Raw genomic sequence first — 24044 nt, forward strand, 5'->3', positions numbered from 1 at the left:
TACGCGGTTGTTGTGGGTGTGGAACAGGCGAGCACCGAAAAGCGGACAGGAAAGAAAAGTAACAACAGCAAGTAGCGAGCTCCGTTACACTTAACTAGCAAGGAATCCGTTGGAACATAAACCCCGCGCATTCGACCACCATGTCCTCCTCCTCGACGTCCAGTCCCACGGACAACAGCTCGCACGGATCGGTGGCGCTGTCCTCGGCCCTAAATCCCTCATTGAACCCGGTCTCCGGAACGAATACCAGTAGCCAAAAGCCATTTTCCCTCTCCGAGCGGCTGAACTTTGAGATCTACCGTTACTCCAGCTATTCGCCCAACTATCTGCCCGAGTAAGTTAGAACAAAAAGAGAAAAGAAAATGGATGCCCCGGATTTCGTAATTGTAAAATGCGCATTTATTTAAAATCCGTTCCCTTCGGTTTGCAGAAACGTCCTGGTGGACTGTCCCAACGATCAAACTTCCAGGTGGTCAGCCTACACAAACAGCCCTCCGCAATTTCTCACCTTGAAGCTGCGCCGTCCCGCCATTGTGAAGAAAATCAAGTTTGGCAAGTTCGAGAAGTCGCATGTGTGCAACATTAAGAAGTTCCGCGTTTACGGGGGCTTGGAAGATGAGCACATGGTCCTGCTGCTTGAAGGGTACGTTATCCCGGATCTTTAAAATCCTTATAAAGAGTATCCCCTTTAGAGGCCTGAAAAACGACAACGTACCGGAAGTATTCAACCTGCGCTGCCTCACCGAAGACGGTTCGGAGAACCTGCCCATACTGTACCTCAAGATCGTGCCCCTGCTCTCCTGGGGTCCGTCGTTCAACTTCAGCATCTGGTACGTCGAGCTGCACGGCCAGGACGACCCCATGTACACCAGTGCTCGCATGAAGAACTACAACGCGCTGCGCGAGTTGGAGATCATTAAGTTGTGTCTCAAGCACTTCCGTCAGCAGGGCTACATGAGTGCCTTCGGGGCACTCCAGGAGCAGACGAATGTGCAACTGGAGCACCCGCTGATCAGCGAACTCCACAAGTGTCTGGTAGGCAGAAAATCCTTACTGACTCAACTTAAAAATCTTGATTTGGTATATGTTGCTGTGTACACTCCACAAATTCTGATATAACCTATTAAAATGAATCCATGGTGAATTTTCTTAATTTAAGTAACTATACTTCATAGGTTTTGCAGGGAGACTTTGAGAAGGCTGAGCGCTTTATAGTCGAGTGCATTGAAGAAGGTCTAATGGACGAATATTTGAACAAACAGGACTACAAGCACAGTTGGCATATGAAGCTTACCGAAAGCGACATGAAGCCTGGTTAGTACTCCTTTTTCCACATATCAATTATCAGCTTAACATTTACTTTTTCAGGCAACCGCGGAGGTCATCAGCTGGTGGTGGATGCCAAAAAGAGACTAATATATCTCTACGGTGGCTGGGATGGTTACCAGGATTTGAGTGACCTTTGGGTGTTTAATATCGATAATGATCAGTGGTCCCTTCTGTGCGAGAGGTCAGAGATTTTCAATGGACCCACGCCGCGATCCTGCCACAAAATGGTTTTTGACCCCATCAGCGAAAATGTGTTCATGCTTGGTCGTTACCTGGACAACTCTATTCGAACTTCGGATTATATTAAGAGCGACTTTTACCTGTATGACACGAGAGCTGGGAACTGGATGCAGATCTGCGATGACACCAGTCAAGTCGGAGGTCCACAGCTTGTCTACGATCACCAGATGTGCATGGATGCCGATAAGAGGACAATTTACGTTTTCGGAGGCAAAATACTCACACCTCGCAGTGTCAATGCTACGGGAGCAATAGAACCAGAGTATTCAGGACTGTTTTCCTATCACATAGCCACAAACACCTGGGCACAGATACTGGTGGACTGTCACCACGCCAGCGCATCCCTGGCAGATGTGATGTCCATCAAGTCCAGGATCACTCATTGCATGGTTTTCCATAATGTAGGTTTAATTCACTTTAAAAACGCTGATTATATAATATTTTTCACAACAGAAACATCGAAAACTCTACATTTATGGCGGTCAACGAGGCAAGGAGGATTTGGACGAGTTCCTCAGCTACGACGTAGACACCCAGGCCATATCCGTGCTCAACAAGGAGCACCCTCATCACGGAACCACCGCTGGCAACGAAGCCAAATTTGAGCCGTCTTCAGGCTATACATTGCGTGCGACTATCGATTGTGAACGCGATGAGATTTACATATTTTCTGTGAGCACATTAGACTATACCAGAGTCCTTAATTGATTCGTATACTTCTAGAGCCTGAGTAAGGTTAAGGATCGTCGCGATATCCAGCATATTGATGCATCGAACTCATTTTGGGTCTATTCCCTGCGCAATCACAAGTGGTCAAGGATATATTACTGTCGCCACAGTGGACAGGATGCGAACTCCATCAACAAGATGAACATTTTGGGCGCCAGCAAAGGGGATGGGTCCATAGAACCTTGTCCCCGTTATGCCCACCAGTTGGTGTACGATGATTTGGCTAATACCCATTATTTGTTTGGAGGAAATCCTGGCATCTGCCAGCAGCAGCAACTGAGACTTGATGATTTCTGGCTGCTGCGCTTGGAAAAGTACATATTCCACTTTGTGAAGGTATCACATGTTAATTTCCTGCTTTTATAGACCAAAACGAGACGAGATCCTAAAGCATTGTCGGTTTTTGGTTCGAAAGATGCGCTACGAGGAGATGACGCGCCAGGATCCCTTTAAGGCAATGCAGTATTTGCGGCATCATATAGCCGCTGTGATTGATCATAGCGATGCAGAACAGTTAAATAATGTATGTTTTATATTCTTAAGGGCGTGATTCAGTTTGTAATGTTCACTCTCGTTCTTTTTAGTTCCACAAACTTGCTTCGTTGCTCTTTAAAAACCATGATAGTAGCATCGAAAGAGAGTGTACCACACCAGCGCTGTGTGCTGATGCTGAAGATCTTGAAACGGATCCTGATGTGTCAACCAAAATCAAAGGTTTAAACTGTCACCATTTTTTATTTGACTGATATGGAGAATGATTTTTTTATTTTCCAGATGAAGTGGCCGATGGCCCCGCCACCGAGAATATTTCATTGGAATCGAACGAAAGTCTGATCTCGTCCGGCATCTCTGAGACCGCCTCCAGTCCCAGCTCATCGTCATGCACTAAAAGAGCGCGCACGGAGTGCACTCCCGAGCTAAAGAACAAACGAGCTTTCCTGTTTAACAAACTGGTTCAACTGATGCCACCGAGCATGGTCCAACCGGAGCGCAACCTCAGCGACTTCGTGGTCATATAAACGCCCAAGTGCCAAAAAGATTTTGTAGAACCCATCCAAGATAATATTTAGCAATTAAGTATGGTCGTTGTTTTGTTTTCAACTGTTGATCAAAGTGATGTTTAGTTTGCTTGTTCGCCAATATTAGGTTTTACGGCCAATGCAAAGCATGACAGAAATATGATTTCATTGTGATACTTCGTTTGTACTGAATTTCCGGATGAGGGCAGCTCGATTTAAATTTTTTGAGCCTAAGACAAAATAAAAATAGTTTGTGAAACGTTTTAAAAATAAACGATTGTGTATGTAACCTTAAGTTTGAAATAAAAATCAGTTTTTTAAGATCCGCATATGGGGGAGGTATATTTTATTTACCCATTTCTATTTACAAAACAATGGTTTATTAATATTGGGGTATACATAATATCTTTAATACATCTATCGAATTTGTTGAGTTTCTGTTTTCACGCATAAGATCTTCGTCCTCAATATTACTTGTAAAGATAAACGTCACACCAAATTACTGGCCTTAAGGTTAGAGTCCACAATTGTGTCTTTAACATCACTAAACACATTTCTAATATTTTGCGTATCTAAACAACGAAAAGAATGCTTGATTAGTATATTTGTTAGAAATTTTGTACATTTTACTTTTACAGTAGAGGGGTGATATATAAAGAGGTGCCAGAAAAATCTTTCTTAACCAAATCTCTTCTTTCAACCAAATCTCGGTGTCATAGAAACTATTTCTGAATCAAGTAGAGTATTTAATTCCAACCAAATAGTACGCTTAGAAAATTTTCCTAAGGTCCTAAAAAAAAATTTTATTTATACAAATTAACCAACGAAATTGTAGATAATTATATCCTTTACTCGTAGAGTAAAAGGGTATACTAGATTCGTCCGTAAGTATGTAACAGGTAGAAGGAAGCGTTTCCGATCCCATAAAGTATATATATTCTTGATCAGGATCACTAGCCGAGTCGATCTAGACATGTCCGTCTGTCCGTCTGTCAGTGTGAACGCTGTAATCTCGGAAACTATAAAAGCGGCAATACTGGGACTACGCATGCAGATTCTAAAAATTCCTGCGCAGCGCAAGTTTGTTTCGATAGTGTGAATCGCCCAAACCTGTGGCGCACACAGTTTTCATGCTAGAAAAAAATTTAACTGAAATGTATTAGTCTCGTCAACACCTATCGATTGACCCAAAAAAAGTTTGCCACACCCACATAACCATATATTGAGATCGCGAGTAGGTGGCGCATTACAATCTCGCTTTGCCGCATGCATATCTCCATCTCCCTTTGGTCCCTTTAGCTGAGTAATCATATATAGTCAAGGTACTCGACTATCGTCGAATAAAACTTCGAAAATTATGCTGTTTGTGAAGAAATGTTAAGGCATTCTGGCTACTTTGGACATTCGCTCTATTTTAGTAATTTCGATTTCAAAGTCAGCAAGGGTATTAAAAGTTCGGGTTTCCAAAGCTAGCTTCCGTTCCCGATTGAACCTAACAAAGCGAAATTTCATATATGAAACGCCATCACAATCTTAAGAAATTTCTGACGCAATCACACTAACGTATTAGGTACACTTACTTGTAGCAACGGTATAATGCGAATAAATGGTTTTGTGTGGATCAGGATTTACATTTAAAAACATATTTTTTATATAACATTGAGCCGTAAATGCATCTTTCCTTGGACCTATTCGGTAAGAAGGCAAAAAAATGTTAAAACATAGAGTTAACATACAACTCGGACCACGTACCATCGTATTCAGGAAAATAGTCTACCAAATGGCTAGTCATAATTTTGAGCTCAAACAAATCCATCTTGTTCAGGAATAGAATAACTGACGTATCTTGGAACCATGGGAAAGTTATAATAGTACGAAACAAAGCTATAGATTCCTCCATTCGATTCTGAAAATAATATTTATTATTATAAACTTTTTATTTTTTAGGTTCAAAATAAAATGTAATAGCCGGATTCCATAGGCACATTTGTCTGAATGAGCATTATTCTAAAGATACGACTCAAAAGTTTTTTTTACAGTTTTTGTTTTAAAAGTTGTTATTTAAATTCAGATGAATTATTAAAAAGCGTTTTGTAAGTTTTCTTGTTTTTATACGTATTAACCGTTTGATACTTATCAAGGTTAGGGTTATATATTATTATACATTGATTTCATCCCGCAAGACCAATTAGCTACGTCTAAACTTTTGTACAATGATCAACATTTAATTAAAGCCGCTCTTTGTTTTGGCGCCCATAATGTACATCCTCTACTAGAATCTCCTACATTCAAAACAGCGGTCGGCAGCATCCCATTAAGCGGGCATAGAGAATAGCTATGCATATCCCCACATCGATAAGCTGCCCTTTGCAAAAACATCACACAAGCCACTTATTTCAAATGTCAAAAATGTGCTGTTGGAATGAGGCTATTAGTCTTGTCACCTTACATCATGTTTACATTCAGCCAATGACTGGTCGAATTCCGATAGTGCTGCCAAAAACATAATTGATGTCGCATTCGAAAAACAATGAATCCATTTTCTTCTTTCGTTTCGCTGACCTGCAACGTCCACCATTCTGTGTATAAGAAAAAATATGTTGTTTTATTTAAAATTTTCATAAAGGTTCAACTTAATTGAATTTTATAAATAATGCACATACACAGAAAAAAACATATAAGGATCAAGTCGATATTTCCTTTCTTTGAAAGTTCTCTCTCTAGCTTATGGCTAACATATGAACATTTATTCTGAATTTTATGAAAGTGATCATTATACACTGGTCTACATAAGTATTTTCACAAAACAAAAGTTAAATATACTCATAATTTGAATTTACTTCTTGTTAACTTTGGCATCAATGGAAAGGTAATTTAAATGCCGTTTGAATGATGCAATACTTTTTATAAGCCCTTCAGTACTTATTGAAAAGGACGAATTTGTGTGAAAATCTACTTTTTAAACTTTTTTCCTCTTTTTGAAAACCTAAATTTCTTGATGCAAAAAGTTTCTTCAAACAAAAATAATAGTAACTGCAAATAGAATTTATCAAATATCACTTTTTTAAGATTTTTTGAAAATGTTTACATACATGAATTTAAGCCAAATTTTTCTTTTTTTCATAAAAAACATAAGCAATATGACTTCAGAAAAATTCTTTTTGCAGTTACTATTATTTTTGTTTGAAGAAACTTTTTGCATCAAAAAATTTAAGTTTTCAAGACGAGGAAAAAAGTTTAAAAAGTAGATTTTCACACAAATTCGTCCTTTTCAATAAGTACTGAATGGGTTAAGAAAAGTATTGCATCATTCAAACGGCATTTAAATTACCTTTCCATTGCTGCCAAAGTTAACAAGAAGTAAGTTCAAATTATGAGTGTATTTAACTTTTGTTTTGTGAAAATACTTGTGCCGACCAGTGTATTTTATAAATTATTGCATCGTGTACTTCTAACAATAAAATTTTTTGGAAGACAAATACTATTCATCTCAACTATAGGAATTAAAATAAATACCTTATCACATAACCATCCAAGTTAAATAGATACTCATCAACTTTAGTTGTTGGCACACGAACACGAAGAATATCCTGATCTGTCGGCAGGTAATAAGGCTGTTCAATTCGTTTTATGTTGCTCAGGAAGCTTAATTAGATAGATTAAAAGATTATAAAATTAAGAACAAAATCCGTACCCAAATAGGTAAATCAACCTAACAAGCAGTCTTAGTCCACTAAGTTGGCAGTAGTACCTTACTTAAATCTGTTTTCTCGTCATATTAAACTAAAAGTACGGTTTAAGTTTGAGTTTAAACTCCACTTTTAGTTAAACGAGCGGTCGAGAACCTTGATGGGATTTGGTTCATGTGCAAAGGTATTTTTGAAAAAGGGAACTCACTATGCAACTGAATCATTCAGCTGATATTCTCTGCTGCGATCGTAGCACGCCTGGACGCCAGCATCTTCCCAAAGCGTTTTAATGGCATTCAAGTATGGATCCTCTAACGTGTTAACGGTCGAATAATTTATACTTCTTACCAAGTAAGCCAATTCCTGAAGATAGCATCCATTTATCGGTGATTAATTAAACGTTTATTCGTTAAGTTGAAGATATACTTACAATATGCTTCTCCTGACCATATGGAATGTTAAGCTCTTCCATTGCCATGATCATTGACTGCATAGCCATGAATATGTTCTGAAAAACCAACTTGATGTACCCACGCCTTTCCTCCTTCGTGTAGCGGCTGCCGTGGATAATGCGCATCTGTTTGATAAATGTTGACTTGCCGGACTCGCCCGTGCCTTGGGATATAGGATTGGATATTATGTAGCCGTAAGTGCAGGTCGTCCGCTTACCCAGGACCAATACTTTAAACTCTAGGCGTCCCTTTTTTTTATCCTTGCGCAACTTCTTATCGATTTCCCTACTGATGCGTTTTTCCTCCAAATCCTGATCCGATAAACAGCAATCCATGCTTACAAAATGTATCCAGGCTCTATTTCGCTTTAGCTAGAAAAACAAGCCAACATATGAAGAAAGGTTGAGCTGTGATTAAAGATTGGCTGGCATAAGCGTAATATCACGCGTAAGCCTTGCAAATGAGTACAAAAATATGTTTTACCCCCGTAAAACACCCCCCACTGTAAAACAATTTCAGGGCTTACACTCAGGAAAATTTTGAACGAGATTTTGAAGAATCGTTACTGAAAATGTTAAATCGAAATTTCCGTAAATTAGAAGCATTTATACTTAAATTTAAAATGCAATAAGAAAATCGAATTTTCAGGGTGGTTGAGCTGCTAGAGGCGTCGGGACAATGATATTTTGTTTAGAAAGGTCCCGAGTTCGAATCCTTCCCGCCAGGACAGTAAAACGAGAGAGGACGCTGTAGTCGATGCCATCGACTATCAAATACCCGTTACTCAGTTAAAGACAGTGCGGGAGGGATGGAGATATGCTTGCTTGTAGACAGCGCCACCTAGCACTACCTAGCGCCACCAAGCCCATAACACCAACTAGCCCATAGCGCCTTGGTGGCGTATTAGGCGCCGGCGAATTTGTAAAAATATGGATTATTGTTTGGTTATAACTTTTTGATTAATGGTTTTATTTCAATCATTTTTGGCATGTAGTTTGGTATAGCACTTGCGCTTTTTAAGTTTCCGAGATCTCAGCGTTCAAACGGACGGACAGACAGACGAACATGGCGAGATCAACCCGGCTAGTGATCCTGATCAAAAATACAAATGTATACTTAATGGGGTCGGAAACGCTTCCTTCTACCGCTTACACACTTTCCGACGAATCTAGTATACCCTTTTACTCTACGAGAAACGGGTAAAACGAGAACGGAAGCTAACCTCGGCAATCAGAGGTTTTAAGGCCTTGCAGACTTTACCGAAATTGCTAAATTGAAACGGACGTCCAAAGTTGCGAGGAGAATAAGTAAAAACAAGGAAGAACGCTATAGTCGAGTACCTCGACTATCAGATACCCGTTACTCAGCTAAAGGGACCAAAGGGAAATGGAGATATGCAAAAAGGAAGCGAGATTGAAATGCGCCACCTACCGGCGGTAGACAGATTTAAGCGTTATGGGCGTTAGAGTGGGCGTGGCACTTTGCTGAAAAAAACTTGTGCTGCGTAAGAAGCTCAGGAATCTGCATGCCAAATCTCAATCTAGCTTTTATAGTTTCCGAGATCTCAGCGTTCATCCGAACGGAAAGACAGACGGACAGACGGACTCGGCTAGTGATCCTGATCAAGAATATATATACTTTATGGGGTCGGAAACGCTTCCTTCTGCCTGTTATATACTTTCCGACGAATCTAGTATACCCTTTTACTCTAGGGGTAACGGGTATAAAAACTATAAACCATAAATACCATTAAAGCAAAGGCCGAGAACTCTGAAAGTTTCAGATCGATAGAATTTAATCTGAGCTCGCAAACGATATTAAAACAGACGGATCTATACCGTATATCGACACTTCTAGAGGTCCTGATCAAGAAAATATAAATTTTATAGGGTTGGATACGTCTCCTCCACTGCGTTACAAACTTCCGACCAAAATTATAATACCCTCTGCAAGTAACGCTCTTTCAGAACAATTCGCGGTCGATTTAGTTATAACGTCTTTTTGCAATGCGAGCGGTCGTAGGTTTAAACAGAGGTCGAAGTAAGTGTTTTTCTAACTATCACTCATCAGGGGTGCCACAGAAATCACTTCAGCGCTAAGTCGTGTGAAAATTTATATTGATGCACATAAGAAACATAAGCTGAATGAGCGCTCTTACGTATTCCGAGAAAAATATAATGTGTCATAAATCCAATATACACATTTGCTTTAAGATAAAGTGTTCATTACATACATTCTTACACCCGGTACTGGAAATATTTACGTCGTTGGATTTTGAATATTTTTTAAAAGTGTAAGAGGGATTTTATTTGTATTACACTAGTTTACAGCAAAAATTCTTCAGGAATGACGATGGTAGCCTGGTAGAATTGAACTCCTAAATCACAAAAAATAAGTAAGCAAAAATTTTTAAGATTCTTTTTTTTAAAGATATTTTTAAGAAAATGTTTTTGTATCTCCCTTCAATTTTGAGTATATTGTGAGCTTCAACTCGGCAAACTACTCATTTTTTTTTTAAATTCCACATTTTCAAAGTTTGCAGAGTTGTAGCCAGCGCACTGACGTGTTGTGCAATCTTGGGAGCAGTCGCTTTGCTGCTTGCATATATCCATCTCCCTCGCACTCTCCATAGCTGAGTAACGAGTATTTTATAGTCGGGGACATTAATAATAGCGTTTTCTCTTGTTATTTCTTTTTTTACTAAATAACAAAAGTATAAAAACGTAACATTAATTTAATATCTTTGTTAATATGGGCAGATCTCTTAAGTATCTATACGAAATCGGTATAAATATTTTTTTTTCATCCCTTTCACATATTACTGCCTATGACGAGTTCCGCCAAATGGAAATGATTAACCGAATTCTTTAAATGACTCACTTTTTTCTTCACAATATTATTTTTATAAGTATTATTTTAGCGTTAAGCCATATACATTTTTTATTTGAATTCTTGGGTCACAATTTAGTAGTAAAATGCTTTGGCTTTGATTTGATTCTGTTTATATTTCATCCCGCAAAAATGAAGCCTGTCAGTTGAATAGAAAATTGTGATACATTTACGTTTATCGCCACAAGCAGAGCCTGCTCGAAGTGAAGAATATCCGAAAACTGAGTGGCAGTTTTTTTTCTACAGCTTGCTCTGAGTTAATCTGCATTATTTATCACTGTGCACAGTGGACGGAGTCGCCGATGTTTTGGACTAAACAAAACCAATATACTAATAGTATACTAGTAATAGATTACCAAAATTAACCACGCGATTGCAGAGCAATGTTACTCGTAGAGTAAAAGGGTACTAGAGTCGTCGGAAAGTATGTAACAGGTAAAAGGAAGCGTTTCCGACCCCATAAAGTATAAATATTCTTGATCAGGATCTTTAGTTGAGTTGATCTAGCCATGTCCGTCTGTCCGTATGAACACTGTGATCTCGGACACTATAAAAGCTGCAATACTAAGATTAGGCACGCAGATTCTAGAAATTCCTGCGCAGCGCAAGTTTGCTTCGTCAGTATGTCACGCCCACAAAGCCCACAAACCGCCCAAAACTGTGGCTCCTACAGTTTTAATCCTGGAATAAAAATTTAAACTGCATTCTATTGTTCTCATCAATACCTATCGATTGACCCAAAAAAAAGTTTGCCACACCCAAAAAACAAGCAAAAACTTCAAAAAACTTAAATATGAACGCGGATATAACGGAAACTATCAAGTATAGAAAATTGGCATTTCAGATTTAGATTCCATAGCCTTGTACGCAGAGCAATCTTGTTACGCGAATATGCCACGCCCGCTCTAACGATCTCAAACCGTCTAAGCCTTTGGTGCCCACAATTTTTGTGCTAGAAAAAAATTTTCACCCATAAAAGTGTGGAGCCCATAGTTTTCATGCTAAAAAAAATTCAACTGAAATGTATTTGTCTCGTCAATACCTATCGGTTGACCCAACACGCCCACTTTTACGCCCATACCGCTTAAGTCTGTCTACCGCCGCTTTGCTGATTGCATATCCCTTTAGCTGAGTAACTCGACTATAGCGTTCTTCCTTGTTCTTACACTCATAGAAATTTTACTGTAAAATTGCCCTAAAATCAAGGAAAATCGCCCTAAAACGGGGGTCAATGGTAACAAAATAAGAGCAACATTTTATAAAAATAGGCATGTATTGGTCTTACATTTAGGGCGATTTTTCTTAGATCTAGGGTGAATTTTCTTAAATCAAGGGCACTTTCTCTGTTTTCAAAGGTAAATACCCTAAACATATGGAAACAAATTTTAAGCATCAACGGCGGTATTTTTTTAGCGCCTTAAAAACAAGAGCAAGTGCCTAAAAATGAAAACAAAATTTTGTTTTTAAAAATCGTGCTTGGACATGTTTTCTGGTTCTCGGCAAACACTATCTGCAGTACTTTTTCCAGGCATTTTTTGGGATTATTTGACCTTTTTTTACTATATTTTGAGAGGAAGGAAGGCAAGGTTATTATTTGGCCGCTCCACGCATGTTGGTTAACTGCTAATTAGAGTCATATGAACTGAAAGTAGTCATTAAACAGAATCAGGGAAATAACATAAATATAAAACAACTTACTTCTTGAGAGAAATCATCGTGGTCGCAGCGAGAATCGAACTCACGACCGCTGGGTTCGCAGCCGAGAGCAATACCGCTGCACAAAAGACCCAATTTAACTAAATACTCTAAAAAAATATTATTTTAATGTACTACAAAATATTTTTGTTTATTTTTTTTACGTGTTCCCAAATTTTTTTTTTGCCTATGCACACAAAATTGTTTAAGAATTCAATGCTAACAAGGAAGAACGCTATAGTCGAGTACCTCGACTATCAGATACCCGTTATTCAGCTAAAGGGACAAAAGGGAAATGTGGCGGTAGACTGATTTAAGCGTTATGGGCGTTAGAGTGGGCGTGGCAAACTTTTTTTTGGGTCAATCGATAGGTATTGATGAGAACAATACATTTCCAGTAAAATTTTTATTCTAGCATTAAAACTGTAGGATCCATAGTTTTGGGCGGTTTGTGGGCGTTAGAGTGGGCGGGGCACTCTGCTGAAACAAACTTGCGCTGCGAAGGAATCTCAGGAATATGCATGCCTAATCCCAGTATTGTAGCCCTTATAGTTTCCGAGATCTCAGCGTTCATCCGGACGGACGAACAGACGGACAGACGAACATGGCTAGATCGACTCGGCTAGTGATCCTGATCAAGAATATATAAACTTTATGGGGTCGGAAACGCTTCCTTCTGCCTGTTACATACTTTCCGACGAATCTAGTATACCCTTTTCCTCTACGGGTAACGGGTATAACAAGGAAGAACGCTATAGTCGAGTACCTCGACTATCAGATACCCGTAATTCAGCTAAAGGGACAAAAGGGAAATGTGGCGGTAGACTGATTTAAGCGTTATGGGCGTTAGAGTGGGCGTGCAAACTTTTTTTTGGGTCAATCGATAGGTATTGACGAGACTAATACATTTGAATTAAAATTTTTTTTCTGGCATGAAAATTGTGGGTGCCACAGGCTTGGGCGGCTTGAGGGCGTTGGAGTGGGCGTGGCAAACTTTTTTTTTGCACAATCGATAGGTATTGAAATTTTTTATCTAGCATAAAAATTGTGGGCGCCACAGGCTTGGGCGTTAGAGTGGGCGTGGCATATTCGCGTAGCAAACTTGCGCTGCGCTCAAGGCTACGGAATCTAAATCTGAAATCCCAATTGTCTATCTTTGATAGTTTCCGAGATATCCGCGTTCATAGTTACGATTTTTTGAAGTTTGTGGGCGGCTTGTAGGCGTTAAAGTGGGCGTGGCAATCTTTTTTGGGTCGCTATAGTTGAGTACCTCGACTATCAGATACCCGTTATTCAGCTTAAGGGACCAAAGGGAAATGTGGATGTAGACTGATTTAAGCGTTATGGGCGTTAGAGTGGGCGTGGCACCTTTTTTTTGGGGAAATCGATAGGTATTGATAAGAACAATACACTTAAGTTAAAATTCTTATTCCAATTTTTACTACGGATAATTGTAATGAATTGCCATGGTACAAATAGAAATTCTCCTTAAAATTTGAGTACAATATAGTAAAATGTTGAACAGCGCAGAAGTGTAAAATATATATCCGTTCTGAAATGCTTATATTTATAATACATTTTATTTTATTTACTTTTAAGATCTTATATTGATACTTTTATTTAACTTTAAAAATAACTTTGGTATAATAATATGATTTGTACGACAATTGCAAATAAAAGTTTAATTGTAAAAATGTATCTGAGGACAATAAGATTTCAGGTGAAACCGACAACCAACAGTAATACTTTACTTTTTTTTTTTGATTTTTCTTACAAAATAATCATTTGGGACTTAAATACAACGGCGATGCAACGAACTAGTCGTTTAGGCATTGAGTATAGTTTCCAGGTTATTCCATGTTAAAAATCTTTAAGTATGCTTCCTGAATTGTGTCCTTAACGGCTGCAAACACAAACCTAATATTTTCGGTATCTAAACAACGAAATTAAGATTTAATTAGTTGGAGTAATGAAAACTATAGAATTATGTTCGTAAGTTGTGCACAAATTCCGTTCGGTAATTTTACGGACTATTATCCAATAATGTACATTTGTATGGTCAAATAAAAGTGATTAGGCCTGGCAAATTATATGATACTTACTTGTAGCAACGGTAAAATGTGAGTAAATGTTTATATCTGGTTGATTCGATTTTTTGGGTCTCCGCGTTAAATCACTATACATTTTTAATATGAATTCTCGGGCTGCAATAGCATCTCCCTTTGGACCTTTTCGATGACAAAGCAATTAAAATGTATAAATGGAGCAAAGGTAATGAATGTTAACACTTACCATCGTATTCAGGAAAATAGTCTACCAAATGTGAATTCTTTATTTTCTCTTCTAACAAGTCATTTTTATTAAGGAAAAGAATAACTGATTTATCTTGAAACCATTCGTAGTGAATTATAGTCTGAAATAAATACTTAGATTCCTCCATTCGATTCTGCAAGTAATAAATTTATTTATTTACGACGTTAAACTGAAAAGTATGACATTTAAACGTACAACATTTTCAGATTCAAACAAGACTTGATCGTATTCCGATAGGGCTGCTAAAAATATAATTGCTGTCACATTCGAAAAACAGTGAATCCATTTTCTTCTCTCTGACCGCTGACCTGCGACATCCACCATACTAAACATAATGGAAAAATATAATATTTACAAATAATAGCAACGCAAGCCAGATATAATATCAGTAAGTAAGAAAATTACAAAATTCGAGTTTACTGGCTCCATCATAACTATATGAATATTAAGCTGCATAAAAAATGTATTTATTGTATTATTTATACCCGTTACTTGTTGAGTAGGGGATATTCCATTTGGGAAAAGTATGTAACAGGCAGAGGGAACCGTTTTCGACCTCTATTGTGATCTCGGAAACTATAAGAGCTAGAGAGTTGGGTTCTTAGCTTCAGACTCCGCCACTTTCCACAACGCTAAAGTTGGTTATTTTTCAGCATTTTGAAATTGTGCAAGTGAGGTTTTGTTTTGTTTTACAATACCCGTATACTGGATACAATCGGACCAATTATTAAAAAATTATAATCAATTTAAGGCTTTGGTGATACGCTTGCAAAATCGGATGCTGACGCTCTGGCGCCCACATTTTTAAAGCTAGACAATTTAAATGGCTATGAAGCCCACGTTTTTTTCGGCCGAGTGCCACCATTTAAATTTTAATGAGTAAAATTGGTTAGCTGAGTAACGGGTATATGATAGTCGACGCACTCGACTCTCTCATTACTGAATAAATACCTTATCTGAAGGCCATCCAAGTTAAACGGATACTCATGAATGTCGGTTGTGGCAACTCGAACACGGAGAATATCCTGGTCGGTTGGCAAATACTCAGCCTGTTCAATTCGAGCTATGTCGCTCAGGAAACTAAATTAGATAATAAAGTAATACTATACTATACTATATATATAAGTAATACATACTATTTTGCTGAGTCAGTTAGCTGATATTCTCTACGACGAACGTAACATTCCTGGATACCATCATCGTTCCAAAGCGTTTTAATGGCATTTAAGTATGGATCCTCTAAAACGGTGACATCTTCGTAATCGATGCTCATCACCAGATCGGCAAGTTCCTGTAGATCACATTCATTTTTTCTAAGTGAGCATAAGTATATACACAGCACGTATATAGTACATGCTAAACCATTGATATACTCACTCTATGCTCCTCCTGACCATAGGAAATATTCAGCCTTTCCATGGCCTTGATGATTGACTGCATGGCCATGAATACGTTTTGGAAAACCAGTTTGATGTACTTTTGCTTTTCTGTCTCCGAGAAGCCATTGTCATGGATAATTCTCATCTGTTTGATGAATGTTGACTTTCCAGACTCGCCGGTTCCTGGGGTGTTCAATTGGAAAATATTAAAGTTAAGTAAGCTTTAGTGCAATCAAACAGTTACTTTTCCCCACTTACCCAACAGCAACAGCTTAAACTCGAATTTCGACTTCTTCCTTTCCTTGCGTATTTCGAGGTCTATTAACTTGTTCATAAGCTTGTGTTCCTTGTCCTCATCCGATTCACAGCACTCTAAGAACATGCTTACTAGACTTTTTGACATGTTTTCCGCGTAAACGATTTATGAGATCTGCTGTTGCTTAATATTGGCTTATAACAAACTTCGGTGACTCGCAGAATAGGAATATTGAATCAATATAACGAAATCTACATCAAAAGATACATAAACACCTGCAAAAAGACGACGATTGTATTTGAGAGTGGTTACATAACTGAGGATCTGAGGAACTATTTATCAAATGACAATATCTACAGATGAGGTAAAGAAGACGAGATGATCGCACGCACAACATAAACATAAATAAAACCTTCTGAGTATTTCAAAATACAGTTTATTTGCCTAAAGCCTTGGTATCACACCTGTCAGACTTGGATAACCCGCCTCGAACGTTATATCACCACTTCCGATCGGACCACCACAGCAGGCTTAAATTATTTTAAAATGTACAGTGGTCGACTTTGCACGCTCTACCGATGCTTTTCGACCAAGCCTTTAGCCTGTCCTTGAAGCGGTCAAAAGTAAGTAAATTTTCATATGACTTGAATATTTTGATGGCTCTCGACTTTTTCCGAGATTGCATGGCACCACCAAGCGGCGTTTACATTGCTTGGTTATAACTTCTTAATGAGTGATCCGATTTGAACCACTCGTACGCAAGTAGATGGGTATTGATGAACAAAACAAAATCCGTTTTACATTTTCTAAAATTTCTTAAAGTCAATCAAATTTTATGAATATGGACGTGTGTAAGCGTTAGAGCGGCAAACGTTTCTTGGTTAATCGATGGGTAATGCTTAAACATATATATTTTAGGATTTCAGGTATATTTTGTATTCTGGCATTAAATCTGGGGCGCCACAGTCTTGGGCGGCTTGGGGGCGTTAGAGTGCGATCTCACCGTTCATACGGACGGGTTTTATTCCAATAGATGTAACCAAAAAATAAGAACGGAAGATGACTTTTACGACCATGCAGGTCGTTCCTATGGGAGCAATGTATATATAGTACAGAGCTTTCCAGTTTTTAGAAACCTAAAAATATTTACAGAAATGTTGGGAAATATTTTTAAATTAAAAAATTCTGAAATATTAAAATAATGATATTCCTAAGAGTAGAAGTTACGGAATCGCTATGTCAAGATTTTTAAATCATGAAATATTCTTAAATTGGTGATACATGTTTTAGTTTACACTGTAAAGGCATCCTTTAATTTTGGCGAATACATGAATAGACTACATTGATCCGATAATCCGATCGCAAGTCAAAAGGTGTATCATTTAAAATTTACAGTCCCAATGAACCGAACAAGCTATATATACTATGTTTATGCTATGAATTTCATGCATTCTCCATCACATGAAATGATATTAGTAAAGCTGTCAAATTTTTATACCCGTTACTCGTAGAGTAAAAGGGTATACTAGATTCGTCGGAAAGTATGTAACAGGCAGAAGGAAGCGTTTCCGACCCCATAAAGTATATATATTCTTGATCAGGATCACTAGCCGAGTCGATCTAGCCATGTCCGTCTGTCCGTCTGTCCGTCTGTCCGTCTGTCCGTCTGTCCGTATGAACGCTGAGATCTTGGAAACTATAAGAGGTACAATACTGGGATTAGGCATGCAGATTCCTGAGATTCCTGCGCAGCGCAAGTTTATTTCAAAAGAGTGCCACGCCCACTCTAACGCCCACAAACCGCCCAAAACCGTGGATCCTACAGTTTTGATGCTAGAATAAAAATTGTAACTGAAATGTATTGTTCTCATCAATACCTACCGATTGACCCAAAAAAAAGTTTGCCACGCCCACTATAACGCCCACGAACCGCCCACAAACTTCAAAAAATCGTAAGTATGAACGCGGATATCTCGGAAACTATCAAAGATGGAGAAACGGGATTTCAGATTTAGATTCCGTAGGCTAAAGCGCAGCGCAAGTTTGTTACGCGAATATGCCACGCCCACTCTAACGCCCACAAACCGCCCAAATCTGTGGCGCCCACAATTTTTATGCTAGATAAAAAATGTTAACTGAAATGTGTTGGTCTCGTCAATACCTATCGATTGATCTAAAAAAAGTTTGCCACGCCCACTCTAACGCCCACAAACCGCCCAAGCCTGTGGCGCCCACAATTTTCGTGCTAGATAAAAAATTTAAACTGAAATGTATTGGTCTCGTCAATAACTATCGATTGATTTTAAGAAAACTTTGCCACGCCCACTCTAACGCCCAAAACGCTTAAATCTGTCTACCGCCGGTAGGTGGCGCATTTGCTGCTTGCATATCTCCATTTTCCTTTGGTCCATTTAGCTGAGTAACGGGTATCTGATAGTCGAGGTACTCGACTATAGCGTTCTTCCTTGTTTTAATTTGATATAGAGCTCTATAGAGTAGTAGGCTGTGCCCCCGCATTTCGTAAATTGGGACTGAATTCATAGTCAACTTTCGTGTGTTATCAAATTTATGAAACAGTGTTTATGCACACACGAGTTCGCTCATTTCATGAATTGATTTCATGAAATAGGCATAGCATAAACACAGTAATAGACAAATCTATGGTGAAACAGATTTTATTTTGATTTTTTAAATTTGCCGGTACAGGCTTTGCGCCGGAAATTTGAATTTCAGTATTGATCAACTTAAGAAGTATTGTGAAACTTTTTTTACGTTTTTGACAATATCGATAAAAACTGTTTAAACAAATAAAAATTTCAAAAGAATAGCAAATACTCAATTTGTGAGCCATTTTCGGTATATAGTTATTATTATTAATTTAATTATTGTATGTATATTTGTTGAAATACATATTGTTTATCATTATTTTCAAAAACTTAAAAAAAAATTTCACAATACTCTTTTATGAAAATTAAACGATGAGACAAACTGTTTTGATAAACATCAAAAAAAGAATACTTTTTTATCTATTTTGTTAAAATTATAATCTTTACAGTCGCCAAAGTGACATATCTCCCGGTGCCTTTAATCACTACGTAGTCGGCCGCTTACAGACTCATGGTTTTTCCCATTAAAACGTCTAGAGGGTTATCTTTATATATTTTTACATACCATATTTATACCCGTTACTCGTAGAGTAAAAGGGTATACTAGATTCGTCGGAAAGTATGTAACAGGCAGAAGGAAGCGTTTCCGACCCCATAAAGTATATATATTCTTGATCAGGATCACTAGCCGAGTCGATCTAGCCATGTCCGTCTGTCCGTCTGTCCGTCTGTCCGTCTGTCCGGATGAACGCTGAGATCTTGGAAACTATGAGAGCTAGGCTATTGAGATTTGGCGAGCAGATTCCTGAGCTTCTTACGCAGCGCAAGTTTGTTTCAGTAGAGTGCCACGCCCACTCTAACGCCCACAAACCGCCCAAAACTGTGGCTTCTACAGTTTTGATGCTAGAGTAAAAATTTAAACTGAAATGAATTGTTCTCATCAATACCTATCGATTGACCAAAAAAAAAGTTTGCCACGCCCACTTTAACGCCCACAAACCGCCTACAAACTTCAAAAAATCGTAAATATGAACGCGGATATCTCGGAAACTATCAAAGATAGAGTATTGGGATTTCAGATTTAGATTCCGTAGCCTTGTACGCAGCGCAAGTTTGTTATGCGAATATGCCACGCCCACTCTAACGCCCACAAACCGCCCAAGCCTGTGGCGCCCACAATTTTTATGCTAGATTAAAAATTTTAACTGAAATGTATTGGTCTCGTCAATGCCTATCGATTGATCCAAAAAAAAATTTGCCACGCCTACCCTAACGCCCACAATGCTTAAATTTGTCTTCCGCCGGTAGGTGGCGCATTTAAATCTCGCTTTGCTGCTTGCATATCTCCATTTCCCTTTGGTCCCTTTAGCTGAGTAACGGGTATCTGATAGTCGAGGTACTCGACTATAGCGTTCTTCCTTGTTTATATATGTATTTCAAAACAAAATCGAAAAAATTGATCGAAAGTGATATACAAAATTGACGTGTATGAATTGTAAGGAGTGAGTCAAGCAAACGGAATTATGGAAATTGACTCACAGTTGTATATAATCTTTTGTTTTACTTTTGTTTCGAATTAAAATTTACAAATTATTTTAAATGCAAATTTTATTGTAATATAGTTAATTTAAGTGGGAGGTTTATTGGTTTTTTACCGATTCAAGGGTTTAATTGTTTTAACGATCCATTCTAATGCTAACCACGCGCTTAAAAATATGTCCGCACGCTACCGAGAACAACCAAAAACTGATTTGATTTTCTATAATAACAAAAAGCGGGTTATCACATCCCTTTTGTTTAAGAGAGCCCAACAAGCTGGAGCACTTATAATTATAATTGCTCTCTTGATATGCCACGAGTTCCCTTGTATACCCAATCCCTAAAAGATCCCGGGGGAATGGTTGGGTTTTTTAAAGATTTCAAATTTGATACTGAGCAGAATTTATTATCCAAACTATAAAAGAGCTAAATTTAAGTGTACTTCTTTTAAATTTTGAAAAATATAAAACCTTCTTAGCAACGGACAAAGATTTGAAAAATACAGATAATAAAGCACTTGAAACAAAAAAGGAAGCTAGCTTCGGCAAGCCAAAGGGAGCAATATATATACAGAGCTTTCCGAGAATTAGAGAATTACTATGGTCCACGTAGTGGCGAACGCGCACCAGTGTGCCAAGGCGACTACTACAAGTATATAGCCGCAGAATTGAAAATATGATGTGTCGGTCCGATCGTAACGAGTTATACACCAATCGAAAGGTATTTGAAAACCTAAGAGATTGCATGCCAAGACTTTAGAAAGTCTGTAGATCAGGAGAAAGAGCAGTGGACGTGTAAAAGTGGAAATTTAGAAAATTTGATCTGAGGTGGGGATAAATGCCCCCGGCTATTAGCCTAGTTTTATTCTAACTATGAATACGCGTCGAATGACACCTCGTTGTAAAGATCTGATGCAACGTTTTAAAGTTATTTCACAAACAAGATTTTGGGGGACTTTCCAAAATGAAAATGTTTGTTCCTGTGTGGATTTGTATGAATATCTTTTTATTTTAGGGTCTTGGGGACTTTATAGCTGTGTTAAGTAGCTCGAGATCTAAAACTTTTGTTCTAGGACTTTTGGAAAATCCCGCTAGTTTAGCGGGAAACCCAAAAATCAGATTTCAAAGGCTTATAGTGTCTGAACAACTAATGCTACAGAGTCGTGGTATATGTCTCTGACTTAACCAGTCAAAATATTCCTCTCCCACTTTAGCGGACTCAAGTCAAAAATTTGGTGGAAATAGACATAACAGCTAAAAATAATTCGATCCCCTACTTCCACAATTTCGAGCTTAAGTTGAAACGAATTGCATTTATTCATATATTTATATTATATTATTTTATTTTCAAAATTTGATAAGTTTCTATAGCCAGGAAAAGGAACCATCCTTCATGTTAATGCTAACATAATGTTAGCCACTTAAATCTATTACATTTTCAACGAAATAACACAAGTTGATGCAACCTAGAATGTTGGGAGTTGAAAGTCATGAGATTCTAAAAATCCTCATACGGTTTTAAATATTTATATACATTGTACCTATGGTCATTAAGGTGTTTGTTTAAAAGTCACAGTCCAGTTTCAGTTTAGAGCAAATTGTTTTCCTTAAGGTGGCATTGCAGAATTGTGTCCTTAACAGCTGCAAACACGAACCGAATATTTTCCGTATCTAACCAAAGAACAAAATGTTAAGATTAAAAATTCTGCAGCATAGTTTTTATTTTTTTCAGTATAATTTACCTGTGGCACATGTAAAATGAGGGTATATTTTTCTATCGGGATCGGGATTTTCATCTTCATACATTTGCAGTATGTATTCTTCGGCCGCTGTTGCATCTTGTTGTGGTCCTGTCTCAAAATTTTTACTTTTATTATATATTTAGGGATTGCGATTCCAAACACTTGCCATCGTATTCAGGAAAATAATCTACCAAATGCGAAGTCATTATTTTCTCCTCCAAAATGTCCTTCTTGTTAAGGAAAAGAATAATGGACGCTCTTTGAAACCATTCGAATGTTATAATAGTACCAAATAGAGCTTTAGACTCCATCATTCGATTCTGAAAATAATACATTTCATTATAATTATGTACAATTTAAATCTAAGACTTTAAGGCATACATCACTTTCAGATTCCATCAAGACTTGATCGTATTCCGATATCGCTGCCAGAAATATAATTGACGTTACATTCGAAAAAAAATGTATCCATTTTCTTCTCTCGGTTCGCTGGCCTGCGACATCTACCATACTTGTATATAAGGGAATATATGTTAGTACTAAAAACCTTGAAATGTATTAAAATTCGAATAGAAAAAGACTTATTTTTAAACAATGTTAGTACCCAAAAAAATTTTGTAATGCTATATCACAACCAATTAGTTAAAAGTTATTTGCTTTTTATTTTGATTTGATACCTTAATACAAAGCCGTCCAATTCGAAGGGATAGACGTAAATGTTTACTGTCGGTTCTCGAACTCGAAGTATATCCTGCTCGGTTGGCAAGTAGTCAGCCTGCTCAATTCGAGCTAAGTCGCTCAAGTAGCTTAAAAGAAAAAAAGTTTAACATATCGCATTTATGGGCAGTCAGTTTAGTATAAATTCGTTTCCCAGTTTTGGACGGATGTCTTACTATTTGGCTGAATCAGTCAGCTGATACTCTCGACGACGTCTGTAACATTCCTGGATACCATCATCGTCCCATAGCGATTTGATGGCAGTCAAGTAAGGATCCTTCAAACTAGTGACGGTCTCGTAATCTATGCCCATCACTAGGTCGGCCATTTTCTGTGGATCATAGGTTTAAGACTCAGCATATTATGATTAAGGGTTAAAACCATTGTATACGTCGATTTTGGACCTTTTAATAATGATTTTATGTAAGAGTAGAAATGACAAGGTCAGATTCGAATATATTTTAAAGTTCATATAAAAGTACAAAACCAAATTTTGTAGTTCACATAAACAAACTTATACAAAAATGTTTGACGTTAATTTACACGAGTTTATCTATTGAATCCAATAATAATGTTTTATATACAATTTGCAGCAATTGGAAAAAATTGTATTAGAAGGAAATTTAACACTTTTTGTTAATTTCGTTAAATTAACCTATTAAAATTCCGAATGACATTAATGTTAGGATGCAAGTTAGAGTAACAAAAAACTAAACTTAAAACATTTAAAACAATTCGTGTTTTAGTGCGTGCCGGTTTCAAAAACCATGTTTTTTAAAATGGAGCTGGGAACCGACAAGCTTAAAAGTTAATGAAATAAAAAATATCATTATTAGTCAACTATTATATGATCATAACACATACACATAACACATTTTTTAACATACATTTGGAGATTGCAAATATATTTTAATACAAACTTTATTTTATAATATTTGGAAAGTTTTACAGTGGCTTAACCCCTTAAGTAAAAGATTTACTTACGCTGTGCTCCCCATGATCATAGGAAATCTTCAGCTTATTCATGGCCATAATCATTGACTGCATGGCCATGAAAATATTTTGAAAAATCAACGTAATGTATCCACGCCTGTCCTCGTCCGAGTAGCCATTTCCGTGGATAATACGCATCTGCTTGATGAATGTAGACTTTCCGGACTCTCCCGTGCCTGGAGGATACACGATTGGAATTCAAACGCCAAGGACCAAGTGAAGTAGGTCCAAAATGTGTCAGGTTCCACTTACCCAGCAGCAATAGTTTAAGATCGCGGAATGCCCTTTTTTGCTCCAGGCGCAATTGCCTGTCAATTTCCTCATTAATGCGTTTTCTTTCCCTTGCCTCCTTGGATGTACAGCAGTCCATGTTAACTAACTTTATATTAATCTACACTATGTACAAGTGTTCACTTCTTGTTCGATCTGGAGGTATTATCTTTGACTTTCTTTGGGTA

At 37.7% G+C, this 24044-nt stretch overlaps 3 protein-coding genes across 9 annotated transcripts; 1 reads left to right on the forward strand and 2 right to left on the reverse strand.

Moving 5' to 3' along the window:
• The first annotated feature begins 3 nt into the window (after positions 1 to 3).
• Positions 4 to 3646, forward strand: LOC119549084 (muskelin). Its single transcript, XM_037856800.1, has 10 exons — positions 4 to 334; positions 431 to 643; positions 693 to 1035; positions 1176 to 1314; positions 1369 to 1970; positions 2023 to 2241; positions 2293 to 2612; positions 2665 to 2821; positions 2883 to 3012; positions 3073 to 3646. The coding sequence occupies exons 1-10, from the start codon at positions 141 to 143 to the stop codon at positions 3315 to 3317; spliced, it is 2562 nt and encodes an 853-aa protein (XP_037712728.1). The 5' UTR covers positions 4 to 140; the 3' UTR covers positions 3318 to 3646.
• LOC119549086 (G protein alpha q subunit-like) lies at positions 3631 to 20331 on the reverse strand. Of its 7 annotated transcripts, none has more exons than XM_037856804.1 (9): positions 10339 to 10550; positions 7676 to 7829; positions 7437 to 7621; positions 7215 to 7369; positions 6834 to 6962; positions 5767 to 5896; positions 5070 to 5223; positions 4898 to 5005; positions 3631 to 3889 (listed from the first exon to the last, which is right to left on the reverse strand). In XM_037856804.1, exons 2-9 carry the CDS (start codon positions 7791 to 7793, stop codon positions 3807 to 3809), a joined length of 1062 nt encoding a protein of 353 aa, XP_037712732.1. In that variant the 5' UTR covers positions 7794 to 7829; positions 10339 to 10550; the 3' UTR covers positions 3631 to 3806. The 7 variants fall into 7 exon arrangements, with proteins under 7 accessions (XP_037712732.1, XP_037712736.1, XP_037712731.1 ...); XM_037856803.1 differs by lacking the exon at positions 10339 to 10550 and adding an exon at positions 14145 to 14263 and having other exon boundaries at positions 3807 to 3889; XM_037856806.1 differs by having other exon boundaries at positions 3807 to 3889; positions 10515 to 10529.
• A 1156-nt stretch (positions 20332 to 21487) lies between these two features.
• Positions 21488 to 23971, reverse strand: LOC119551915 (G protein alpha q subunit-like). Its single transcript, XM_037861536.1, has 9 exons — positions 23839 to 23971; positions 23578 to 23762; positions 22770 to 22924; positions 22554 to 22682; positions 22258 to 22387; positions 22043 to 22196; positions 21877 to 21984; positions 21676 to 21805; positions 21488 to 21600 (listed from the first exon to the last, which is right to left on the reverse strand). Exons 1-8 carry the CDS (start codon positions 23954 to 23956, stop codon positions 21723 to 21725), a joined length of 1062 nt encoding a protein of 353 aa, XP_037717464.1. The 5' UTR covers positions 23957 to 23971; the 3' UTR covers positions 21488 to 21600; positions 21676 to 21722.
• Positions 23972 to 24044: the final 73 nt, after the last annotated feature.

Source organism: Drosophila subpulchrella, chromosome 2R, assembly GCF_014743375.2.
Source record: "Drosophila subpulchrella strain 33 F10 #4 breed RU33 chromosome 2R, RU_Dsub_v1.1 Primary Assembly, whole genome shotgun sequence".
In the NCBI taxonomy this organism is placed as follows: domain Eukaryota; kingdom Metazoa; phylum Arthropoda; class Insecta; order Diptera; family Drosophilidae; genus Drosophila; species Drosophila subpulchrella.

Excerpts from the sequence above, each read along its gene's own strand:
- LOC119549084 (XM_037856800.1), top strand. The coding sequence starts at position 141 with ATGTCCTCCTCCTCGACGTCCAGTCCCACGGACAACAGCTCGCACGGA. Across the intron at positions 1,315-1,368 it reads CGAAAGCGACATGAAGCCTG|GCAACCGCGGAGGTCATCAG; the intron begins GTTAGTACTCCT and ends TTACTTTTTCAG. Across the intron at positions 2,613-2,664 it reads TGGCTGCTGCGCTTGGAAAA|ACCAAAACGAGACGAGATCC; the intron begins GTACATATTCCA and ends CTGCTTTTATAG.
- LOC119549086 (XM_037856801.1), bottom strand. The coding sequence starts at position 16,137 with ATGTCAAAAAGTCTAGTAAGCATGTTCTTAGAGTGCTGTGAATCGGAT. Across the intron at positions 15,918-15,992 it reads GTTTAAGCTGTTGCTGTTGG|GAACCGGCGAGTCTGGAAAG; the intron begins GTAAGTGGGGAA and ends TGAACACCCCAG. Across the intron at positions 15,647-15,732 it reads ATGGTCAGGAGGAGCATAGA|GAACTTGCCGATCTGGTGAT; the intron begins GTGAGTATATCA and ends TGTGATCTACAG.
- LOC119551915 (XM_037861536.1), bottom strand. The coding sequence starts at position 23,956 with ATGGACTGCTGTACATCCAAGGAGGCAAGGGAAAGAAAACGCATTAAT. Across the intron at positions 22,197-22,257 it reads TGATGGAATCTGAAAGTGAT|AATCGAATGATGGAGTCTAA; the intron begins GTATGCCTTAAA and ends TATTATTTTCAG. Across the intron at positions 21,806-21,876 it reads TCATTTTACATGTGCCACAG|ATACGGAAAATATTCGGTTC; the intron begins GTAAATTATACT and ends TTCTTTGGTTAG.